The sequence below is a fragment of the Oncorhynchus nerka genome, linkage group LG1 (genome assembly GCF_034236695.1).
Source record: "Oncorhynchus nerka isolate Pitt River linkage group LG1, Oner_Uvic_2.0, whole genome shotgun sequence".
NCBI classification, from domain to species: domain Eukaryota; kingdom Metazoa; phylum Chordata; class Actinopteri; order Salmoniformes; family Salmonidae; genus Oncorhynchus; species Oncorhynchus nerka.
The window spans coordinates 21,230,299-21,250,801 of NC_088396.1; the positions used below are offsets into that span (position 1 = coordinate 21,230,299).

The 20,503-nt window shown below is 42.1% G+C and overlaps 2 protein-coding genes across 2 annotated transcripts in view; one reads left to right on the forward strand and one right to left on the reverse strand.

Moving 5' to 3' along the window:
• Positions 1–10,094, forward strand: part of LOC115115568 (POU domain, class 2, transcription factor 1-like) — a 27,976-nt gene extending 17,882 nt beyond the window's left edge. The window contains exon 15 of the mRNA XM_065016080.1: positions 1,813–10,094. Within this exon, the coding sequence (XP_064872152.1) occupies positions 1,813–2,087 (275 nt within the window). The 3' untranslated portion in view covers positions 2,088–10,094. The remainder of the gene's footprint in view (positions 1–1,812) is intronic.
• LOC115116053 (high affinity immunoglobulin epsilon receptor subunit gamma-like) lies at positions 9,655–19,866 on the reverse strand. Its single transcript, XM_065016057.1, has 7 exons — positions 17,147–19,866; positions 13,456–13,550; positions 13,211–13,255; positions 11,722–11,793; positions 11,585–11,620; positions 11,360–11,419; positions 9,655–11,029 (listed from the first exon to the last, which is right to left on the reverse strand). The coding sequence occupies exons 1-7, from the start codon at positions 17,202–17,204 to the stop codon at positions 10,931–10,933; spliced, it is 465 nt and encodes a 154-aa protein (XP_064872129.1). The 5' UTR covers positions 17,205–19,866; the 3' UTR covers positions 9,655–10,930.
• Between the last annotated feature and the right edge of the window lie 637 nt (positions 19,867–20,503).

A 20,503-nucleotide genomic window follows, 5' to 3' on the forward strand; every position in this document is an offset into this window, starting at 1 on the left:
AAAATCCTACAATGTGATTTTCTGGATTTTTTTTCTCTCATTTTGTCTGTCATAGTTGAAATGTACCTATGATGGAAATTACAGGCATCTCTCATCTTTTTAAGTGGGAGAACTTGCACAATTGGTGGCTGACTAAATACTTTTTTGCCCCACTGTATATTGTGATTATATAACTATTCAACCTCCGGAGTACAATACAGCAGCAATTAAAGCTGTGAGTCTTTCTTTTTTTTTACCCCATTTTCTCCCCAATTTCGTGGTATCCAATTGTTCGTAGTTACTATCTTGTTTCATCGCTACAACTCCCGTACGGGCTCGGGAGAGACAAAGGTCGAAAGCCACGCGTCCTCCGAAACACAACCCAACCAAGCCTCATTGCTTCTTAACACAGCGTTGCTCCAACCCGGAAGCCAGCCGCACCAATAACACATTGGTGCGGCTGGCTTCCGGGTTGGAGGAAACGCCGTGCACCTAGCGACCTGGTTAGCGTGCACTGCACCCGGGTCTGCTAGTGCACGATGAGACAAGGATATCCCTACCTTCCAAACCCTCCCTAACCCGGATGACGCGAGTCCAGAAAACAGGCAAGGGTCAAAACCGGGAGGACTAGTAAAAGAGAATAGAAAAGGCAGGAGCATGGGAAAAAACACACTGGTTGACTTGGAACATACAAGACGAACAGGCACAGAGAGACAGGAAACACAGTGATATAAACACCAGGGATAACAAGCGACACCTGGAGGGGGTGGAGACAATAACAAGGACAGGTGAAACTGATCAGGGTGTGACAGATACAGCTACCACCATTCTTGAAAATACAAAGAATGGTACTCATTGTGTTATGTTGGATTTGCCCCAAACAAAACGCTTTGTAGTCAGGACAAAAAGTACATTTCTTTGCCACATTTTTGGCAGTATTACTTTAGTGCCTTACTGCAAACAGGATGCATTTTTTGAATATTTTTATTCTGTACAGGCTTCCTTGTGGTTGAATCTGCTTGAAATTGTGAAGTGAATTTCACTGCTCGACTGAGGGACCTTCCAGATAATTGTATGTGTGGGGTACAGGGATGGGGTAGTCATGTAAAAAATCCTGTTAAACACTATTATTGCACACAGAGTCCATTCAGCTTATGTGCCTTTTTAAGCACATTTTTACTCCTGAACTTATTTAGGCCATAACAAAAGGGTTGAATACTTTTGAAGACTTTTCAGCTTTTAATCTTTAATTAATTTGTAAACATTTCTAAAAACATAATTACACTTTGACTTTTGACATTATGGGGTATTGTGTGTAGATCAGTGACACAAAATCTAAACTTCATAAATTTAAAATTCAGGCTATAACACAACAAAATGTTGAACAGTCAAAGGGTTTGAATACTTTCTGAAAGTACTGTATATACATATGCTATTTTCATGTTATATAGCTGGAACTTATACTGTATATCCAACCTCAATATATATATAAGTACTTTTCTCTTTGCTCGGTACCTTACAGCAGCGGTTCCCAACCTATTCCGTAAAAAAATGTGAAAACCACAGGTTGAAAACCACTGCCGTACATTTATTTACCTGTATAACTAGTCTATACCTGACACTCGTGCACCTGTCCTCCTTGTCTTCGCCACACGTTGGTCTCGTCACTGACATCGTTGTGTCTGAGACGTAATCAGAACTCTTCACAGCTCCGGCAGCTAGCTAGCTACACTACCCATCCCCATTAATCCACAGTTACTGTAACTCTCCTCCAACTGACGATGGCTAAATGGCTAGCTAACCCCCTCTGTCCCTCCTTTCCTCCACCTGTAGCTCTGGCATCGGGTGGCACTCTCCCCATCACCTCGCTGGACGGGAGTGGTAACCTGCTGTTCGCTAACACCTCGGCCGGCAGCACCCCCAACCTGGTGCAGCCCCTCTTCCTGAACCCCCAGAACCTGTCCCTGCTCACCAGCAACCCCGTCAGCCTGGTGTCGGCCGGAGCCGCCGGGGGAGGGGCCCTGCAGGTCACAGCCAACCACCAGGTCACCACGGCGACCGTCCCAGTGCCCGCCTCCACCATCACCACTGCCTCCAAGGCCCAGTGAAGCTGAAGGCTCAAATTGCCTCGAATGACACCCTATGCTCTATTTAGTGCACTACTTTTGGTTAAATGTTGCATACGATATGGATGGCTTTGGCCATAGTAAGACACTACATGGGGAATAGGGCTGTTGTTTAAGATTTGCCCATAGGCTATTTGCTCAATCCACTTCTTCATCCTCTTCCTCCTTGTCCTTCTGCCTGTCATCTATCATTATTTAATCCTTTTGCTGCCACCAAAAAGAAACCCTCTGTGAAGAGGGTTGGAATTTATATTTTACGTTTTTATTTCATTATTCATTCTCTCTTTTCCCTTGTACTCCAAAAACCATGTGCGACTCCCTGGATGTTTTTGTCGGTGTACGCAGCGGGTCACACAGGAGGACTGGGGCGGCCATTTTCTGAGGCAGGATCATCTTGAACTCTATGGTCTGTGCTCCTTGTGACCCCTGAGGGACCACCTAGCTTTCCCTCTTTCCTCTCTGTCACCTTTTTCAAAAGTATATATCTTCCTCTTCCCTGTTCAGAACATCTTCTGAAATACTTCTAACCAAAAATTTGATTTAACTTTTTTGACGTTTTTTTCTTCTAACAAAAATGATTTACTACTAAAGTTCACAATCTACATCATCACTAAAAGGGGGGTTTGCGTATTTCCCCATCTATAGTTTGAATTTATTTTGTGTCGGGCTCTGTTGGACAGGCCTCAGCACAAATCATATCAAAGTTATATTTTAGAGGCGCTTAGTTTGTTTTCTCTTATTTTAGTGTGTCTGTGAGTGGACATTTTCAGAACTTTGTACGTCTAACATTAATTTAAGCTTTAACTCTGATATACAGTACCAGTCAAAAGTTTGGACACACCTTCTCATTCAACAGTATTTCTTTATTATTACTATTTTCTACATTGTAGTAAAATAGTAAAGACATCAACACTATGAAATAACACATATGGAAACATGTAGTAACCAAAAACGTGTTAAACAAATCAAAATACGTTTTATATTTTAGGTTCTTTAAAGTAGCCACCCTTTGCCAGGCTGCATCAAATCCGGCCGTGATTGGGAGTCCCATAGGGCGACACACTGGGCGATTGCGTCGTCCGGGTTTGGCCAGGGGAGGCCGTCATTGTAAATAAGAATTTGTTCTTAACTGACTTGCCTAGTTAAATAAAGGTTAAATACTTTTTTTTTTTAATCCTTGATGACAGCTTTGCACACTCTTGGCATTCTCTCAACCAGCTTCACCTGGAATGCTTTTCGAACAGTCTTGATGCTGAGTACTTGTTGGCTGCTTTTCCTTCACTCTGCGGTCTAACTCATCCCAAACCATCTCAATTGGGTTAAGGTCATGTGACTGTGGGGGCCAGGTCATCTGATGCAGCATTCCATCACTCTCCTTCTTGGTCAAATAGCCCTGACACAGCTCGGACGTGTGCTTGGGGTCATTGTCCTGTTGAAAAACAAATGGTAGTCCCACTAAGCGCAAACCAGATGGGATGGCGTATCACTGCAGAATGCTGTGGTAGCCATGCTTGTTAAGTGTGCTTTGAATTCTAAATAAATCACTGACTGTGTCACCAGCAAAGCACCCCCACAACATCACACCTCCTCCATGCTTCACGGTGGTAACCACCAATGCGGAGATCATCCGTTCACCTACTCTGCGTCTCACAAAGACACGGTGGTTGGAAACCAAAATCTCAGATTTGGACTCATCTGACCAAAGGACAGATTTCCACTGTTCTAATGTCCATTGCTCGTGTTTCTTGGCCCAAGCAAGTCTCTTCTTTGTATTGGTGTCCTTTAGTAGTGGTTTCTAATGCAGCAATTCGACCATGAAGGCCTGATTCATCTGAACAGTTGAAGGCCTGTCTCCTCTGAACAGTTGATGTTGAGATGTGTCTGTTACTTGAACTCTGTGAAACATTTATTTGGGCTGCAATCTGAGGTGCAGTTCATTGCTGATTTCTGAGGCTGGTAACTGTAATGAACTTTTCCTCTGCAGTAGAGGTAACTCTGGGTCTTCCTTTCCTGTGGCGGTCCTCATGAGAGCCAGTTTCATCAAAGTGCTGTATGGTTTTTGCGACTGCACTTGATAAACTTTCAAAGTACTTGAAAAGTTCCGCATTGACTTACCTTCATGTCTTAAAGTAATGATGGGCTGTCATTTCTCTTTGCTTATTTGAGCTGTTCTTGCCATAATATGGACTTGGTCTTTTACCAAATAGGTCTATCTTCTGTATACCACCCCTACCTTGTCACAACACAACTGATAAGAGTAAGAAATTCCACAAATTAACTTTTAACAAGGAACACCTGTTAATTGAAATGCATTCCAGGTGGCTACCTCATGATGCTGGTTGAGAGAATGCCAAGAGTGGCAAAGCTGTCATCAAGGCAAAGGGTGGCTACTTTGAAGAATCTCAAATATAAAATATATTTCGATTTGTTTAACACTTTTTTTGGGTTACTACATGATTCCCCATGTGTTATTTCATAGTTTTGATGTCTTCACTATTATTCTACAATGTAGGAAATAGTAGAAAATGAAGACAAACCCTGGAATGACGAGGTGTGTCCAAAGTTTTGACTGGTACTGTATATCAATTTCTAATCGTGGTTATAAGGCTTTAAAACCGAGTAATAATAAATGGCCGATATAACGGTTATCGTTGCTTTAAGGATTCGGGGTTGACCACGTGTTCTCTCTCCGGTCTTCTGTCTGGTAACACTGAGTTTGTTTATATAAAAAAATATATTTTGCCTGCCACTATTTTGTAAACCGTAGTCTAGGTGTGGACCGTAGACACTGATATGAAATGACTGAAATGACAACGCTCAGAGCTTTAACTGGTTTGGGGGCAGGGGGTTAGCTGTATGATCCATGGAGTTCTATGCCTGAGTGTTCTCTGACTGCTATGTCGGTTGGTGTCTATGGTTTTCATGCCAACTGGATGGAGTTGGTGTGAGGTAGATGGGGTCGTTGTCTGTTTTTGCTCTGATAGATTTTTTAATGCCGCTTTATCTACTTGTGCACAGTATCTGTACCAAAAAAAACTGGATTTATGTACTGTAGTCTGCCTGTTTTAGAGAAGTTAAACATTCTGTCCCATCATTCTGTCCTTTATTTCTGCAGTCTTTTGACTGGCTTACTTCAAGTTGTACCAAAAATATTTGTTGCTGTGTATTGTCAGTGTAGCTTAGCCTAGTCCAATATTTGAGTACAAGCTCTCCCTCTAGACAACAGGAGATAAAAATGCAATATTTTGATGATCACTTTCCAAAGACAAACTTATTTTTTAATTTGACTAAGGCTCTCCCTGCTCAGCTTTAAAGTGACAGCGCAAATATCCAAATAGAAAGGGATGGGAAGAAGGGAGATCAGGGGTATTGTCCCCCTGTATAAAGTTAATATATTTGAGTGGTGTTTAGGTTTGAATGGTAGTGGTTATATGATATCAGTGGGTGCTTGCCCGCAATAATCTTTCCTGTTTCTCTACGTTTCCCCCTATGATGATATGGCGGACTGTGTTGTGATCCTTTCTAGACTGGTGTATCTGCTTTGGCAGCAGTTTGGGCTGTAGTCAGGCATTCAGTAGTCGGGTAGGGGCTGTCCGTTTTAGTTTTTCTACCAATCTTTAGCCATGAAATAAAAAGCTTGAACCAAAGTTGTTTTCTCACTAGCTGCTGTGCCTGTGTGCTCGCGCAAGTTGCTGTTCACACGATCACTATCCTACACATTACTACTGACAAGTTTTCTTCTCTTATACCCACCTATTTTAATCCTTTTGGCATCCCCCGCCTCTAACCCACTTCTAAGGAACAAGGACCTGCACGTTTTCTTCTTCTAGCTTTCTAACCACATCCTGTTAGCAGCTCTCAGGTCACGTGGTTGAAGCCCTCCTTCCTCTCATCGCCCAACTATCTTTACTGTGGGGGCTCATCCCCTGTCAGCACCAGTAAAGATGTTAGCCCTGTGCCGCCCTTATCGAGCTGCCCCTTTCGTAAACAACAACCCCACACAACAATAGTGTTCTTCTATCGGCCCTAACGTAACCAGATGAATGACTGCCTAGTTTGAAAAAGCAGAGACATCTCTACGCTAATACATTTTTATGTGCTCCTTTTCTAATCGTGAATTACTTTGACGGAATACCTCAGCATCACTTAAACATTAGGTTCACTTTAAGAAATCTCACACCCGTAGAATATTGTAGAATGTACAAGTCAGTGGAGGCTGGTGGGGGGAGCTATAGGAGGATGGGTTCATTGTAATGTCTGGAATGGAATCAATGGAACGGTATCAAACATATAAATAATATGGAAACCGCGTGTTTGACTCTGTTCCATCGAATCCATTCCAGCCATTCCAATGAGGCCGTCCTCCTATAGCTCCTCCCACCAGCCTCCACTGGTACAAGTACTGAATGGCTTTGCCATTTAAAAATAAACAAAAGAGTAATCGTTATCTAAAACTAGGACAAACTACTACTGCTATTTTCTAGTACTACTACTTATGGGGTATTTCCAGGTTTGAACAGGTTTGACATTATTTTGTGATCCTTGCCAAAGCAGCGAAAGCCTTTCTCTCTGCGGCTGGGTTGATGTCTCGATGCTGCTCACTTCACTGGTTTTCTGTCCTTGAGGTCATGGCAGGCCGAATGGGACTTGTAGTCCTATTTGTAGTGCTGTTTGTAGTCGTGAACCATTGGCCATCGGCAACATGGGAAGTTACTGAAATATTTATCTGAGGAACGACTAAAGGATTAGAGATAAATATATATATACAACTTATGTAAGATATTCATATTTTATATTTGAACTAGTATGTTATCAAGACTGAATGTAATGTTTTGTCATGCTTATAAAAAAAAAACTTAAAAAAAAAACATTTTTATTAATGTCAAGACCAAAAACTTTGACCCTTGGTGCGTGATTTGCGGACACCTGTGCCCATTACATGTGTGGGTGTGGTCTCTTGAGTGAGAGAGGCTTGCTGTGGTGCTTCAATCGGACAGTCCCTGCTTGTGCAGTTGCTAGGGGAACAAACAGACTGATGCGCCTGATCTTAATCTTTATTTTTTTTTGTCTGGTTGTTTGGTTTACTATGGATTTGATTTGATGTGCTGTTTTTAACAATCATTTGAATGTTTTTTTTTTATTACTTATGCCTTTAATTGTTTTGTATAGCATGAGAGGGCAAGATCACTGTCTTTCTAGGTTTGACAAAAGATTAACATTGACATTTATGCCTTATTGTTATTTAGAAGACAAGCATTGTAGCATATTGTTGTTTGTGCGACAGTGTATGAGAGTAATCTAGTGAGAGAGGCTACCTCCTCGCTAGCTTTTGTGTTTAGCTAGCTCAGTCAGTGCATAGGTATTTGCTGAAAATCTACAGTGTATTTTAGGCATCATTTGGGAGAGTGCTGTTCTGTCGCGGTTATGTTGCTACCTATGATTTTAGGGGTGACTCATACAGGTCGGAATACCTATAGAAAAGCTTTACAAATAACTGAACTCCAGCAGAGGTGTGTGTGTGTGTGTGCGCGTGCGTGTGTGTGCGTGAGCGTGCGTGTGTGTGTGATTGAGAGAAGGGAGTGCTGACTGCAGACCATGATGGTGCGTTTGTTTTCAGTTTACAGAGAAAGATGAGATTATGATAAAATCATTGAAGGGAAGAAGGGGATGATAATATTGAATAGGTGTTTTTAACAATCATTTTAATTTCCTCTGAGTATAAGACTTGTGAAGTTGTGGATCTCTGGTTCGTCTGATGCTCTAGAAGTGGATCTGTGTTGATGCATGTGGTCTACCCTCCTGTGTGGTGGGTGTAAAGGGAAAGTGCAGAACGGCACCAGTAAATCTGGGGTAACTAACTGGGTTAAGGGAGCTGTTGTATACCTCATTTTTAACTCGAGACTAAGTGAAACCTGCTTTAATCTACTTTAGAAATAAAAAAATGTAAAGCTGAATATTATAATAAACATAAACATCAAGGTCCTGTCAGAGAAGCCTACAGATGTCCGTTTTTAGTGTCCAGTGTCAGTTGCAGCCACCGGGGGGAGACACGCACCAGTACCAGAATGTCTGCTTATTTTTTTATAATATTTTTTTACAAGAGCATTAACCATCAGTCTCCCTAAACACACTGGCCTCTCAGACCTCAACCTCCAATTGTCTCATAAGGCTGAAAGTATTATCCACATTTTTATTTGGTTTTACCTCTGAAATATTTACCAATAGTATGTACTTGATTTACCCCTCCATTCTGTTTTCTATGATTTGACAATCCTGCCCTATTTTATTCTAATTTAGATTCTGAATGTAGATGTTGGTGTGTGTGTGTCTGTTCACCTGGTGGCACTCTGTCTTGATGTGCTCTCTTTCTTTCCTGTGGGAACGTTAACCAAAGACTTCTAAAGTGATTGTATATGGACTACACCATCTCTCACCCCTCTCTGCCTCACTATCCCATGAGACACACATTCAGCTGTGCACACCTGTAAAGTCAATACACCTATATGGCAGAGCTGTGTGTGCACCGTGGACACAACTGGTACCTGTAGCAGTGCCTGTGGATGGGGATAGGTTGAGTGTGGAGGGGCAAAGTGGGCTTCTCTGATGGACAGGTCAATTAACCAATCCCGTGGTGGCTGGGTGATGTTTGTTAATACACACTGAGGGTTGATCCTGTGCACACTGTTTATGCTCAGGACTCACTGTCTCGGTCTGTCTGTAGAACTGTTGCTAGGACACACATGTTCAAAGACTGTCACGAAAATACACTGTTTCTGCCTCTTGGGTACAGTGTGTCTGTTTGGCTCCAAGTCAATGCATTGTAGTTGCCAGGACACATTGTCTCTAGGATACACATTCTCTGGTTCTAGGGTACTGTTTCTGTCTCTCTGTCTCATCACCGTTTTCTTTCTTACATTCCCTCCCTCATTTCTTATTATGTTTCTCGATTCTCTCTGTTCAGCTTTGACACTATGCATCATGGTCCTTCACTCTGCATGGCCTGTGTCCAATTGGCTAAACTCTTTGGCCAATGGGGTCCCAGGGAAGCTTTGTTTGATGCTTTATTCCAAGTGGGGAGTTGTAGGATCTCACAAGCATTATCCCAATGCAAAAATATCCAAATATTTAATGTTTTACAAACGCAGATACCAAAGATAACTCTCTGTCCTGTCACTCGCTCTCTCTCTCCCTTCCTCTCACCCTGCAGCTTGTGTATTAAGAGACAACCCCAGCACTGGCTTTAGTTCTAGCCTCAGTAATTCCAAAGCATAGATGTATATTTTGGTATATTTCTGAGAAACCTAAATGAAAAACTTCTCGTTTGTTTGGTGTATCGCTCTTTTTCTGTCACAGCATGGAACTAATTGCAGAACTGTCTTACACTTGGTAGGTTAAAGATATAGTATTTTTGTATGTTTTGGGTGTGTCAAATTATGTGTGTGATCATATCAGTCAACACGGCCCAAGTGACCATGGTTTAAAAAAATATATAAAAAACAATATAAGGTAAACCTGTACATATTACTTCTGTTTGTGGATTTTTGAGAAATGCATTCTGTAAAATAAGTTTGGGCTAAACTAAAGGAATGTGTCCACTGTATCGTCCCAGACTGTAGTCTTTCCTCTGAATAATCTCCGTCTTGTCACTCTAGAACTCTGGGAGCCACGCTGTCGTTGTGACGCGCGGTTCTACCGTTCCAGTTTGGACTAGAACACTGCTCACTATGGACACATGCCTCAGATCCGACTACGAAACGCCCCCTCCAGACATGGCGGGTGGTGGCATATAGAACTGAAAGATTGTGTAGAACATTTTAAAGTATGTGAATCAGGACACATGGTAGATTTGATGCATTTGTCTGCTGTATTTTATTTGTTTATATATATATATATATATATATATATATAAACAATATTTTACTGTAACTGTACAGTTCTCTTTAGTTGTAAACATCATTAAACCATTTTCCAAGTGTTTTAACATTGGAACGTGTACTGTGTCTTTTATTATGTTCAAAATATCAACATTACCACATACAGCCATAAAGGGCACAGAAAGCAGTCAATAAACTTAACAAATGACATGATAATACACATAGATAAGATATGCACACGTTTCTGCTGATTTGTAACATGCAATAACAGAGCAGGGAGTTGAGCTCAGGAGTAGAACACTGCTATAGCTAGAAAGCAGATAACCTATGCTGTTATCTTCAGAGATATAAGCTGACTGGGGGATCAGTGGAGGGGAGATCTGCCAATGGAGTAAACAGCTGCCTCTGTGCCGAGGGCTGACTGGGGGATCAGTGGAGGGGAGATCTGCCAATGGAGTAAACAGCTGCCTCTGTGCCGAGGGCTGACTGGGGGATCAGTGGAGGGGAGATCTGCCAATGGAGTAAACAGCTGCCTCTGTGCCGAGGGCTGACTGGGGGATCAGTGGAGGGGAGATCTGCCAATGGAGTAAACAGCTGCCTCTGTGCCGAGGGCTGACTGGGGGATCAGTGGAGCGGAGATCTGCCAATGGAGTAAACAGCTGCCTCTGTGCCGAGGGCTGACTGGGGGATCAGTGGAGGGGAGATCTGCCAATGGAGTAAACAGCTGCCTCTGTGCCGAGGGCTGACTGGGGGATCAGTGGAGGGGAGATCTGCCAATGGAGTAAACAGCTGCCCCTGTGCCGAGGACTGACTGGGGGATCAGTGGAGGGGAGATCTGCCAATGGAGTAAACAGCTGCCTCTGTGCCGAGGGCTGACTGGGGGATCAGTGGAGGGGAGATCTGCCAATGGAGTAAACAGCTGCCTCTGTGCCGAGGGTTGACTGGGTCAGATCAGTTTGGAGGTGGTGGCAGGGCGGAGGGCCGGGTCTGAGTCTGGGTGTTTGCACTGAGAGGCTGGGGGACCTTGGCTTTCTTGTCCTTCTTGCGAGTCTGTGAGAAGAGAGAACCCACAGGAAGAATGTGTAGGTTAATAGCCATCAGGAGCTTTTCTACAGATTAAGTTGGACAACAACATTTCACTTGTGTTGCCCTAGTTTTGTCATGTAAGTTTGATAGCAGTTTTATGACATGCTGATGACTATCCACAGTATAGTATATGGATGGCAGAGTAGAGATTTCATCTTTCCATCTCTCAAATGTACATAACCTATAGATTTTCAATGTTCTATGTCACAATACCAGTAAATGCAGATATGTAGTTCACATGACTCAGCACAGGGGGCTGAGTCATGTGTTTTGTTCACTACATGTGACTCTTACCCTCCCCTTGGACTCGATCACCTGGTAGGCCTCACTCCCATCATCTTTTATCTGGAGAGCCTAGAAAACAAAACACGTTTTATGGTATTGGTCAATGAATAAAGCGCCCCTGGGATGGAAGGCTTGCAGAAGTGGATGAACCTGCATTTAGGATCACAGTGTTCTGCAACATCTCAGAATTGGAACACGTTTATAAGCCTGTGGTATATAAGAAGTAGTCCTTACCTGGTATGTGTCGCTACTAGCTTCCTGTCTGCGCTTCTAAGAGGGACAACCACAAACATGAACGCATTAAAAAGACTGTGCTCAGAATTATAACACGGCCTCTCTCACACGCTAGTCATAATAGCCCTCTCACTCACCCGTCTAGTAGCTGCAGTCTGGTCAGTTCTTAGATCCTCATAGTCGTCAGCAATAGCACCCGTCAGGAGTTCCTTTACAAAAACATACAGTACCAGTCAAACTTTGGACATACCTACTCGTTCAAGGGTTTAATAAATTGTTTCTATTTTCTACATTGCAGAATAATAGTGAAGATATCAAAACTATGAAATAACACATATGGAATCATGTAGTAACCAAAAAAGTGTTAAACAAATCAAAATATATTTTATATTTGAGATTCTTCAAAGTAGCCACCCTTTGCCTTGATGACAGCTTTGCACACTCTCATTTCAAGAACTTTGAAAGTTTCTCAAGTGCAGTCGCAAAAACCATCAAGCACGGATGAATCTGGCTCTCATGAGGACCGCCACAGGAAAGGAAGACCCAGAGTTACCTCTGCTGCAGAGGATAAGTTCATTAGAGGTACCAGCCTCAGAAATTGCAGGCCAAATAAATGCTTCAGAGTTCAAGTAACAGACACATCAACTGTTCAGAGGAGACTGTGAATCAGGCCTTCATGGTCGAATTGCTGCATTAGAAACCACTACTAAAGGACACCAATAATAATAAGAGATTTGCTTGGGCCAAGAAACACGAGCAATGGACATTAGAATGGTGGAAATCTGTCCTTTGGTCTGATGAGTCCAAATTTGAGATTTTTGGCTCCAACCACCGTGTCTTTGTGAAACGCAGAGTAGGCGAATAGATGATCTCTGCATGTGTGGTTCCCACCGTGAAACATGGAGGTGGTGTGGGGATGCTTTGCTGGTGACACTGTCAGTGATTTATTTAGAATTCAAGGCACACTTAACCAGCATGGCTACAACAGCGATACGCCATCCCATCTGGTTTGTGCTTAGTGGACTATCATTTGTTTTTCAACAGGATAATGACCAAACACACCTCCAGGCTGTGTAAGGGCTATTTGACCAAGGAGGAGAGTGATGGAGTGTTGCATCAGATGACCTGGCCTCCACAATCACCCGACCTCTACCCAATTGAGATGGTTTTGGATGAGTTGGGCCGCAGAGTGAAGGAAATCCAGTCAATAAGTGCTCAGCATATGTGGGAACTCCTTCAAGACTGTTGGAAAAGCATTCCAGGTGAAGCTGGTTGAGAGAATACTATGAAGAGAGTCTGCAAAGCTGTCATCAAGGCAAAGGGTGGCTACTTTGAAGAATCTAAAATATAAACTAGATTTAGATTTGTTTAACACGTTTTTGGTTACTACATGATTCCATGTGTTATTTCATAGTTTTGATGTCTTCACTATTATTCTACAAAGTAGAAACAGTAAAAATAAAGAAAAACCCTTGAATGAGAAGGTGTGTCCAAACTTTTGACCGGTACTGTACATTCAGAATGTCAGTACCATGTCCATGATGCCACTACACACACACACACACACACACACACACACACAACACACACACACACACACACACAGTATGGGACATTGTAGCTCACTGCATATGTGGAGTCCTCCACAGGTGCAGTTACAGACTTGCCCCACTGTAGACAGAGAGAAGAGGGGAGGAGCAGAAACAAGGAGTGGATAACACTGTTCTACATCCATTTCTATGTATTCAATTGAACGATAACACGCCTCTGTAACATGTGCACTAACTCATCCTCACTGTATACACTTAAATAACTAGTACCTCATCATTGCTAGACAATGGAAGGCATTACCCACCTGTATTGTGACTCACCTTCACTTTGAAGAATAGAACGGTGGTGATGATGGAGTAGAGAATCAGGACTCCGTCCAGTATGTAGCAGATGACCGGTTCATTCAATGAAGCCTCTACAGGGCACACAGAAGATGAAGAGTCTTTAAAACACAGACAGGGCACACACACGAGCGCAGAGAAGGGGGAGGTATAATAATACAGTTGAAGTCGGAAGTTTACATACACCTCAGCCAAATACATTTAAACTCAGTTGTTCACAATTCCTGACATTCAATCCTAGTAAAAATTCCCTGTCTTAGGTCAGTTAGGATCACCACTTTATTTTAAGAATGTGAAATGTCAGAATAATAGTAGAGCGAATAATTTATTTCAGCTGTTATTCATTTCATCACATTCAAAGTGGGTCAGAAGTTAACATACACTCAATTAGTATTTGGTAGCATTGCCTTTAAATTGTTTAACTTGGGTCAAACGTTTTAGGGTAGCCTTCCACAAGCTCCCCACAATAAGTTGCGTGAATTTTGGCCCATTCCTCCTGACAGAGCTGGTGTAACTGAGTCAGGTTTGTAGGCCTCCTTGCTCGCACACGCATTTTCACTTCTGCCCACAAATTTTCTATAGGACTGAGGTCAGGGCTTTGTGAAGGCCACTCCAATACCTTGACTTTGTTGTCCTTAAGCCATTTTTACACAACTTTGGAAGTATGCTTGGGGTCATTGTCCATTTGGAAGACCCATTTGCAACCAAGCTTTAACTTCCTGACTGATGTCTTGAGATGTTGCTTCAATATATCCACATAATTGTCCTCCCTCATGACGCCATCTATTTTGTGAAGTGCACCAGTCCCTTCTGCAGCAAAGCACCCCCACAACATGATGCTGCCACCCCCGTGCTTCACGGTTGGGATGGTGTTCTTCAGCTTGCAAGCATCCCCCTTTATCCTCCAAACATAACAATGGTCATTATGGCCAAACAGTTCTATTTTTGTTTCATCAGACCAGAGGACATTTCTCCAAAAAGTACGATCTTTGTCCCCATGTGCAGTTGCAAACCGTGTTCTGGCTTTTTTATGGCGGTTTTGGAGCAGTGGCTTCTTTCTTGTTGAGCGGCCTTTCAGGTTTTGTCGATATAGGACATGTTTACTGTGGATAGATACTTTTGTACCCGTTTCCTCCAGCATCTTCACAAGGTCCTTTGCTGTTGTTCTGAGATTGATTTGCATTTTTCGCACCAAAGTACGTTAATCTCTAAGAGACAGAACACATCTCCTTCCTGAGAGGTATGACGGCTGCGTGGTCCCATGGTGTTTATACTTGCGTACTATTGTTTGTACAGATAAGCGTGGTACCTTCAGGCGTTTGGAAATTGCTCCCAAGGATGAACCAGACTGGTGGTCTACAATTATTTTTCTGATGTCTTGGCTGATTTCTTTTGATTTTCCCATGATGTCAAGCAAAGAGGCACTGAGTTTGAAGGTGCTCCTTGAAATACATCCACAGGTACACCTCCAATTGACTCAAATTGTGTCAATTAGCCTATAATAAGCTTCTAAAGCCATGACATCATTTTCTGGAATTTTCCAAGCTGTTTAAAGGCAGTCAAATTAGTGTATGTAAACTTCTGACCCACTGGAATTGTGATACAGTGAATTATAAGTGAAATAAGCTGTCTGTAAACAATTGTTGGAAAAATGACTTGTCATGCACAAAGTAGATGTCCTAACCGACTTGCCAAAACTAGTTTGTTAACAAGACATTTGTGGAGTGGTTGAAGAACGACTTTTAATGACTTCAACCTAAGTGTATGTTAACTTCCGACTATAAGCAAACCAGCCATTGTGGAATAGATGGAATTAGATTATGATAGTACCGATGAATGAATGTGCTTATTTCATCAGGAATATTTGATGTGTACGACATTTTTGGGTGAAATTTGCATTAAAAAACAGAATAATTGCCCATAATTCTGCACCGTTGGATAGTTGTTCTTCCAATTTTGATCATCATGATTTAGTGACGGCAAAGAAAATGTTTTGATCAACTGGAATTTTGTTACTTTCTGTTTGTGTGCTTGGACTCAAGATACAGTATAAGTGTATGAGGTTGGGTTAATCTTTTGCAGGCAGTACTGTTCTTTTGATGGATGTATTTGCAATTTGCATGGTATAATATAGTTCTGATGAATGTATTTATGTTTTGAGAAGGCAACTACATTTTGAAAACATATTTACTGTTTCGCAAAATGCCACAGAATTGTGTGTCTTGTGGACCCTGTTTTTGAAAATCAACATTGTTACAAAAATAAATGCTTGTACTCGATTGAGAAAAACTGTAAAAAGGTGAATGGATACTTAACTAGAAAGGAGAATGGGGTAGTACTGAGCACAGAGCTGTACCTATATTTACATAGGTGGAAATTGGAGACATTTTACTACAGTACACTAATGTAAGAGAAAGTCTGCATGTAATCGGAAATATAGATAACAGTCTCCCTGTCACTAAAAAGGGGGAGCGCTATATCTCTCTCAATCTTTCTGTGGTTTGCCTCCACACTATGTAGTTCAGTGGTTTCTAGAGAAGCTGTTGCTTGGGTAATTTCTAACACTTATTAGTGTAAGAAAGGTGTGGGGGGAAATGCCTGAGACCATTTAGCTGGGGCCAGCTGGTGATCATCTACATTTCTACAAGATGTAGGATCTTAATCAGAGACAGTTTGCTACAGCAAGAAAATAATCCAGCAGCAACAGGAAATGTGAATTATTATGTGGGTTATAATAAATATACATTTTTTTAGGGGTAGATTAATTTTTCGTTCAGGCAAATCAAGTCTGTTTATTTCCCACTTCTTTAAAACTCAAATACACTACAAGTTTGATTTTCCTTCTTTGCAGGGAAATTCTCAGCAACAAAATAGTGATCAATTAAGATCCTACATCTGTACAGGTGCACGCATGCAGACACACACACACACCTAATTGAGGATATTGACCTGCACACGTGAATGTATGGTATGTTAGGATAACTTTATTGGAAAGATTCACTTTTTGGAGTTTTGATTTTGCATCAAGGACTTTATTTCAAATTCACTATTGAGTCACCCTCTTTATTCAGCAGCAACATTGTCTCGGAATAATCACTCTCTAGTTTTCAGTTCTCAAACACCAACAGGTGCTACTCTTTCGCATATGTGTATGTCTGTGACTTTGCCATTCTGGTAATGCGGAAACGAACAAGGCCACGTCTAAGCTTTCATGTTCTTCGCAGACTCTAAAAATAGATGCGTAGAAAGGTAGCCGCTCAATCACAAACATGAACATATAGGTAAGGGTACAGAGCACTAAATCTCCTGGAGCCTGCCTCTCTCCTGACCAGGGGCAGGACACTCTCCGTACTCAGGATAGAGCACCTCTGGGTGGGTAAGGAGGTGAAGGCGGTGAGGGTGGGAGAGGAACGCCATCGAAGGGCTTTGGACAGAGCATATACACAGTAGCACAGGAAACGTACTATCTAGCCACACTAGAAAGCATTAAAGTCCATTTCTAACCAAACAAACAACTTTAATGTATCATTTTCCTAACCTTAGCCCTCACACATAAATTCAGAACCAACAGCTCATATACTTGCTGAATAGTTTTGATGGTATCGCCACTTCTGTGCAGTCTACCATGGCTATTTAGTGACTATCGTAATACATCTAGGTTGGCACTTACCTGCAGAAGAAAAAAACATCAGCATCAGCATGACACCTGTCCTCCATGTAATGGTCATCCTCTTTTCTCTATTTCTCTGCAAGGACACGGGTGATGATCCCTCTCTTTTGGTCCTGGGCTGAATGATGGGCGCTAGCTCTAGAGGGCTCTCTTCATTTTCTCTCTCTCTCTCTCTCTCTCTCTCTGATCACAGGAAGTGGCTGCACTGACACCAATGTATTTGCTCCCCCTCGCTCTCCTACATTCTCTCCATCTATCTAAGGTTCTTATTTTTACCTCCCTTAGCATATATACTTGTCTTTTTCTGTCTTAGTTTTCTCGCTGGCTCTTCCTCTCTCTAACCACCACTCTTTCTCTATTTTACGCCCTTATCCCTCTCTCTTAGCATTTGTTTTTCCGTAGTGCAAGTTCAGCTCCTCAGTATCTCCATTTGTAACAGATTTCAGGCTTTATCAACAGACAGCCTATGAATGTAAAAATCAACTTCATTTCCTAAAGGTACTGTGTGCTTCCTCCGGCTGTCAAATAAAGCAATAATAAACAAGAGGGTAAGCATTACTGTGATTATTGGCACGGCTGGATTGTTAAACCTGCAAGAGCCTAAATTCGGTTGCTGTTGTTACAGCCCACAGGGACACATCACAAAAATGTGCAATCTACCCCACCATGGCAAGGTGGCAGCTCCAGTATTGTACACAGCGAGCAAGGATATCAAATTATCAAAACATTTCAAAGCTAAGGTACAGAATAACTTGATCTCTAATGGTGTACCATTGATAACAGGTGAGTTTTTATGTTTTTGTGCTTATATAAACTCAGCAAAAAAAAGAAACGGCCCCTTTTCAGGACACTGTCTTTCAAAGATACTTCGTAAAAATACAAATAACTTCACAGATCTTCATTGTAAAGGGTTTAAACACGGTTTCCCATGCTTGTTCAATGAACCATAAACAATTAATGAGCATGCACCTGTGGAACGGTCGTTAAGATACTAACAGCTTACAGACGGTAGGTCAGTTAGGTCCTCACCAGACATCACCGGCAACAACGTTGCCTATGGGCACGAACCCACCGTTCCCACCGGACCAGGCAGGACTGGCAAAAAGTGCTCTACACTGACGAGTTGCGGTTTTGTCTCACCAGGGGTGATGGTCGGATTCGCGTTTATCGTCGAAGGAATGAGTGTTACACCGAACCCTGTACTCTGGAGCAGGATCGATTTGGAGGTGAAGGGTCCGTCATGGTCTGGGGCGGTGTGTCACAGCATCATCGGATGGAGCTTGTTTTCATTGCAGGCAATCTCAACGCTGTGAGTTGCAGGGAAGACATCCTCCTCCCTCATGTGGTATCCTTCCCGCAGGCTCACCCTGACATGACCCTCCAGCATGACAATGCCATCAGCCATACTGTTCGTTTTGTGCGTGAGTTCCTGCAAGACAGGAATGTCAGTGTTCTGCCCTGGCCAGCGAAGAGCCTGGACCTCAATCCCAATGAGCACGTCTGGGACCTGTTGTATCGGAGGGTGAGCGCTAGGGCCATTCCCCCAGAAATGTCTGGGAATTTGCATGTGCCTTGGTGGAAGAGTGGGGTAACATCTCACAGCAAGAACTTGCAAATCTGGTGCAGTCCATGAGGAGGAGATGCACTGCTGTACTTAATGCAGCTGGTGGCCACACCAGATACTGACTGTAAACTTTTGATTTTGACCTCCCCTTTGTTCAGCGACACATTATTCCATTTCTGTTTGTCACATGTCTGTGGAACTTGTTCAGTTTATGTCTCAGTTGTTAAATCTTATGTTAATACAAATATTTACATATGTTAAGTTTGCTGCAAATTTACGCAGTTGACAGTGAGAGGATGTTTCTTTTTTTGCTGAGTTTATGTTGTAGCTTGGACCCTATTTTAAATCTTCGGAAGTTGTAGTTGAGGACTTGGTGGACTGGATATTCTTTAGGGTTAGGTTTTACTTAGCACTGCGTTCTCTTCCAGGTGCTGGTAAGGGCACAGATGACAGACCGGTAGGATTCCAGTTCAGGTTGTTTAATGACGCTGATTCACATAGAGCAGTAACGGCACAGAACAGCGTATTGCTTGACAATTGTGTTTTAACCAAGAGTGTGTACGGTTCTGAAAAGGGGGAAATTAAGTACAATAGTAAATGGCAGGTATAGGCTTAATACAACCTCCAATTACATTACATATTGTAGCAATATTATTTATAGCTTATCTGCTGCACATGCCAATACAACCTAATGACATGGCTGTGACTTCACTAATGAATGATCCGAGGTGTGCAACTACAGTACACAGTACTACTGAGCAGCACCATCATCCTTACACAACTGCATGAACTTGAATGTATAATGCATCCACAAGGCTCAATGCTAACAAAATACCCACATAATCTATACAGTATACATCCATATAACCACTGGGCATAAGACTAGACACTGAAATGCTAAATGTCTGAAATGAGATGACAGAAACAACAGGGTTAGAAAGTTTACAGTTACTAGCTCGCGGTAAAAACACGATTTAGCATAACAAAGGAGTGCATCCACAACACATAATTGTAAGAAATATGAAATCACATTTCTGAAGGACGCACACTGGCCTTGGCTAAAACAAAGAACACGAACTAAAGGTAATCACAGGAGATGGCTGGAACTTATCGCGACACCCAGCCTCATATAAATAATAATTTTTTCTCAACTGACTTGCCTAGTTAAATAAATAAAAAATAAATATATGCATATACTGTACCTTATACCATCTATTGCACCTTGACTATGCCGCTCGGCCATCGCTCATCCATATGTACATTTTCGTATTCCATCCCTTTAGATATGTGTGTATTAGGTTGGAGAATTGTTAGATTACTTGTTAATTGTTAGATTACTTGTTATTACTGCACTGTCGGAACTAGCAACACAAGCATTTCGCTACACTCGCATTAACATCTGCTAACCATGTGTACGCGACCAATAAAATTAGATTTGATTTGACTTATCACGGCTTCTGTACTTTCTCTCCTTACTACCTTCTCCTCAGTTAAAGATCACCCAGCATGCTCTGCTCCCGGTGGGCGGGAGTCTCAATAGTCTTTCGTACTGAGGTGTTTGTTCTGTTTTCGATGTCGGTTGAGACATATCATATTCTTGAATACAGACTGGGTGTCATGTTTTGGCTGATAAATGTAATAAAATGTGAATAAAATGTACATTTCAACTTTCAAATTATTACCACAAAGATGGTTGGAGGTCCACACATCAGAGAATGTTGACTTGAGTGGGAATATCCATTGTTATACATTTAGCTGTCAATCTTTCATAGGTAACCTATTGAAATCATAGA

Excerpts from the sequence above, each read along its gene's own strand:
- LOC115116053 (XM_065016057.1), bottom strand. The coding sequence starts at position 17,204 with ATGACCATTACATGGAGGACAGGTGTCATGCTGATGCTGATGTTTTTT. Across the intron at positions 13,256-13,455 it reads TTCTATTCTTCAAAGTGAAG|TGGGGCAAGTCTGTAACTGC; the intron begins GTGAGTCACAAT and ends CTCTGTCTACAG. Across the intron at positions 11,420-11,584 it reads CTAGTAGCGACACATACCAG|GCTCTCCAGATAAAAGATGA; the intron begins GTAAGGACTACT and ends TTTGTTTTCTAG.